Below are 2,450 nucleotides of genomic sequence, written 5' to 3' on the forward strand. Positions count from 1 at the left end.
TAAACCCTATTGCCGTCTTGTCACTGATATAAACTAGAGCGTATTTTCAAAATCCATATCAATACAGAACCTGCATAGGAATTCACAGTGAAATTCAGTATCAACGATCAATCGATGCCAATGCGCCACAGGCTGACGTCAGACCAATCTCTCACACAGACCCACGTACAGGTATCTGACCAACCCCTCATACAGACCCCAGGTACAGGTGTCTGAACAATCCTTCCCCCAACCCAAATAGACCCCACGTACAGTAGGCGTGGTATCAGAATAACACATTGTCGAAGGCCCTTTCATTCTAACCATTGATGTCACTTCTCTTCCGGAGATACCTTTCAATAAACAAGCTCCATGTATTGGCTGGAGGTGACTGACTATACAGGTAATCTTGGAGGTGGCTGTGCTGGTATTTATAGGTCTGTTCAGGGGCAGTTTCACCAGTTTTGGAAAGTACAGTCCAACAATCAGTCGATACTACAAACTACAAGGCTACGATGAAGTCCTTCACCTTGTTTGCCGCGCTGCTTCTTGCCGTCTGTTTTCTGCTGATCCATGAATGCGACGCCGGGCGGCGACAGACAAAATCTTCGGCATTCACGTGGCGAAAAAGGTTTTTCTTACTTTTTGTGAAGAAGGCGGCATCTGCTATATGTCGCAGTATTTTTTCTGTGGAGAAAACCTGCAGATCGTGCAACTGTCGGGCGCCAGTCACCCTTAGCTGTCTGAAATCCTGCGCCATTAGAGAAGAAATCAGAAAGTGTGCCAGAGAGTTGTTATGCCCATCAACAACAACGACAGCAGCAACAACAACAACAACACCCCCCACAACGGCAACGGTGCCCACCACAACATCGGCAACAACGGAAGGAGCGACAGCAGAATCGACGTTGGCTAATACGGAATCAACGTCGACAACTACTGAGTCAACGTCGACAACTACTGAATCAACGACGACAACAACATCAGCGGAAATAACAACAGGAATGAGTAAGTTAACGAGCCATGTAGAAACATTACTATGAACCTAACTGTTTCTGAAAAGAAAGAAAATGTACACAGTATTTTTAGAGGCTGAGTGGCATCGTAGTTAGATAACCGCATGCCACTTTTGATGCTGAGATATCCCACTGCAAACATCCCCGACACGTCTTGTGTACATTAGTTCCCTGTGTAACCACACCCGATATTATTGCCAGGAATCGGGAGACATATGACATACGTTGGAATGTTTCTTCCACGCGTGCGGGCTTGTGGGCTGTAAATAACCGGGTCTGCCCCAACCAATCCAGTGATCAACAGCATGAACATCCATCTATGCAATTCGATTACGATAACATAAATTTGTCCTGTCAACATCACGGCGGGTAACACCAGTAATGGGCTTCACACATAGTACCCATGTGGGGAATCGAATCCCTGTCTTCGGCGCGACGACCGATGGCTGTAATCACTCGACTACCCAACCGTACCGTTCTGTCGATACGTTGGTGTTAGTGGTGTCGTAACTTTTAACCCAAAGTGTTTTGACTAGACAAATCACTCCACACTTTATAGTTCCAGCTGAAAAACATTTTTCCAAACACAATCTTTTCATCATTTTTTTCCTTTTTTCTGAAAGCACTCAGTATGTTGTTCGTTGTGTCAACACTTGCCTGAAACGTCTACCATGCATTAAACACTGGGGAATGGCGTGTGTAGGTGCGTGCGTACGTGAACATGTGTCTTGTATGTTCCAGCTTGTGGAGGGTTCTGTGTGGGAGGGTTTTGTCCTGTCCCCGTGGTGGGTACCTGTACTGGGAGTCTCACCTGCTGCAGTACGCCCTGGTAAGCTAACATGACTTTTCTGCTTTTAAACGTTCAAAATTCCTTCGTGAAAACTAGAAGTTATATTCACATGTGCAGCATGGCGCTCTTATCCATGGTATCTGCAAGCCTGCGCTGGTTGTCCTACATCATGCTACAGTATTATATATGCCCCTTTCTACATCAAACATTTCTTAGACAATTTGTTATACGAATGAAGTTATGTCACGATCTAACTCAATGACTAGTGCCATCCATTAAAAGAGAACTACTACCGCGTTGTTGTACGAACATGTGGGCGTGTATTTCATTGTTGTAACATGTACTTTCAGATGGCAGGTTGTGAAAAGGACAGGTAGAGACAAAGATTGCACGACACAGCACAGACAGATTATTGTGAAGCAAGGCGGACGGGCGGAAGATGGGAGACAGATTATTGTGAGGCAAGGCGGACGGGCGGAAGATGGGAGACAGATTATTGTGAGGCAAGGCGGACGGGCGGAAGATGGGAGACAGATTGTTGAGAGGACGTTGTAGAGATGGACACATTGAAATGCGATGCAGTGACATTTAAAGTTCCACTTAATATACTCTGATTCCAGACTCTGTTCAGCTGACACGAAGGCCTTGGAGACCCGTGAAGTAAT

General features: G+C 45.7%; 1 protein-coding gene across 1 annotated transcript; it reads left to right on the forward strand.

The window, feature by feature from the left end:
* Positions 1-494: 494 nt before the first annotated feature.
* Positions 495-1,828, forward strand: LOC137281187 (uncharacterized). Its single transcript, XM_067812308.1, has 2 exons — positions 495-987; positions 1,737-1,828. The coding sequence occupies exons 1-2, from the start codon at positions 495-497 to the stop codon at positions 1,826-1,828; spliced, it is 585 nt and encodes a 194-aa protein (XP_067668409.1).
* Positions 1,829-2,450: the final 622 nt, after the last annotated feature.

Source organism: Haliotis asinina, chromosome 4 (genome assembly GCF_037392515.1).
Source record: "Haliotis asinina isolate JCU_RB_2024 chromosome 4, JCU_Hal_asi_v2, whole genome shotgun sequence".
Taxonomy (NCBI): domain Eukaryota; kingdom Metazoa; phylum Mollusca; class Gastropoda; order Lepetellida; family Haliotidae; genus Haliotis; species Haliotis asinina.

Coding starts and splice junctions, on each gene's coding strand:
- LOC137281187 (XM_067812308.1), top strand. CDS start 495: ATGAAGTCCTTCACCTTGTTTGCCGCGCTGCTTCTTGCCGTCTGTTTT. Junction 988..1,736: donor GGAAATAACAACAGGAATGA/GTAAGTTAACGA, acceptor TGTATGTTCCAG/CTTGTGGAGGGTTCTGTGTG.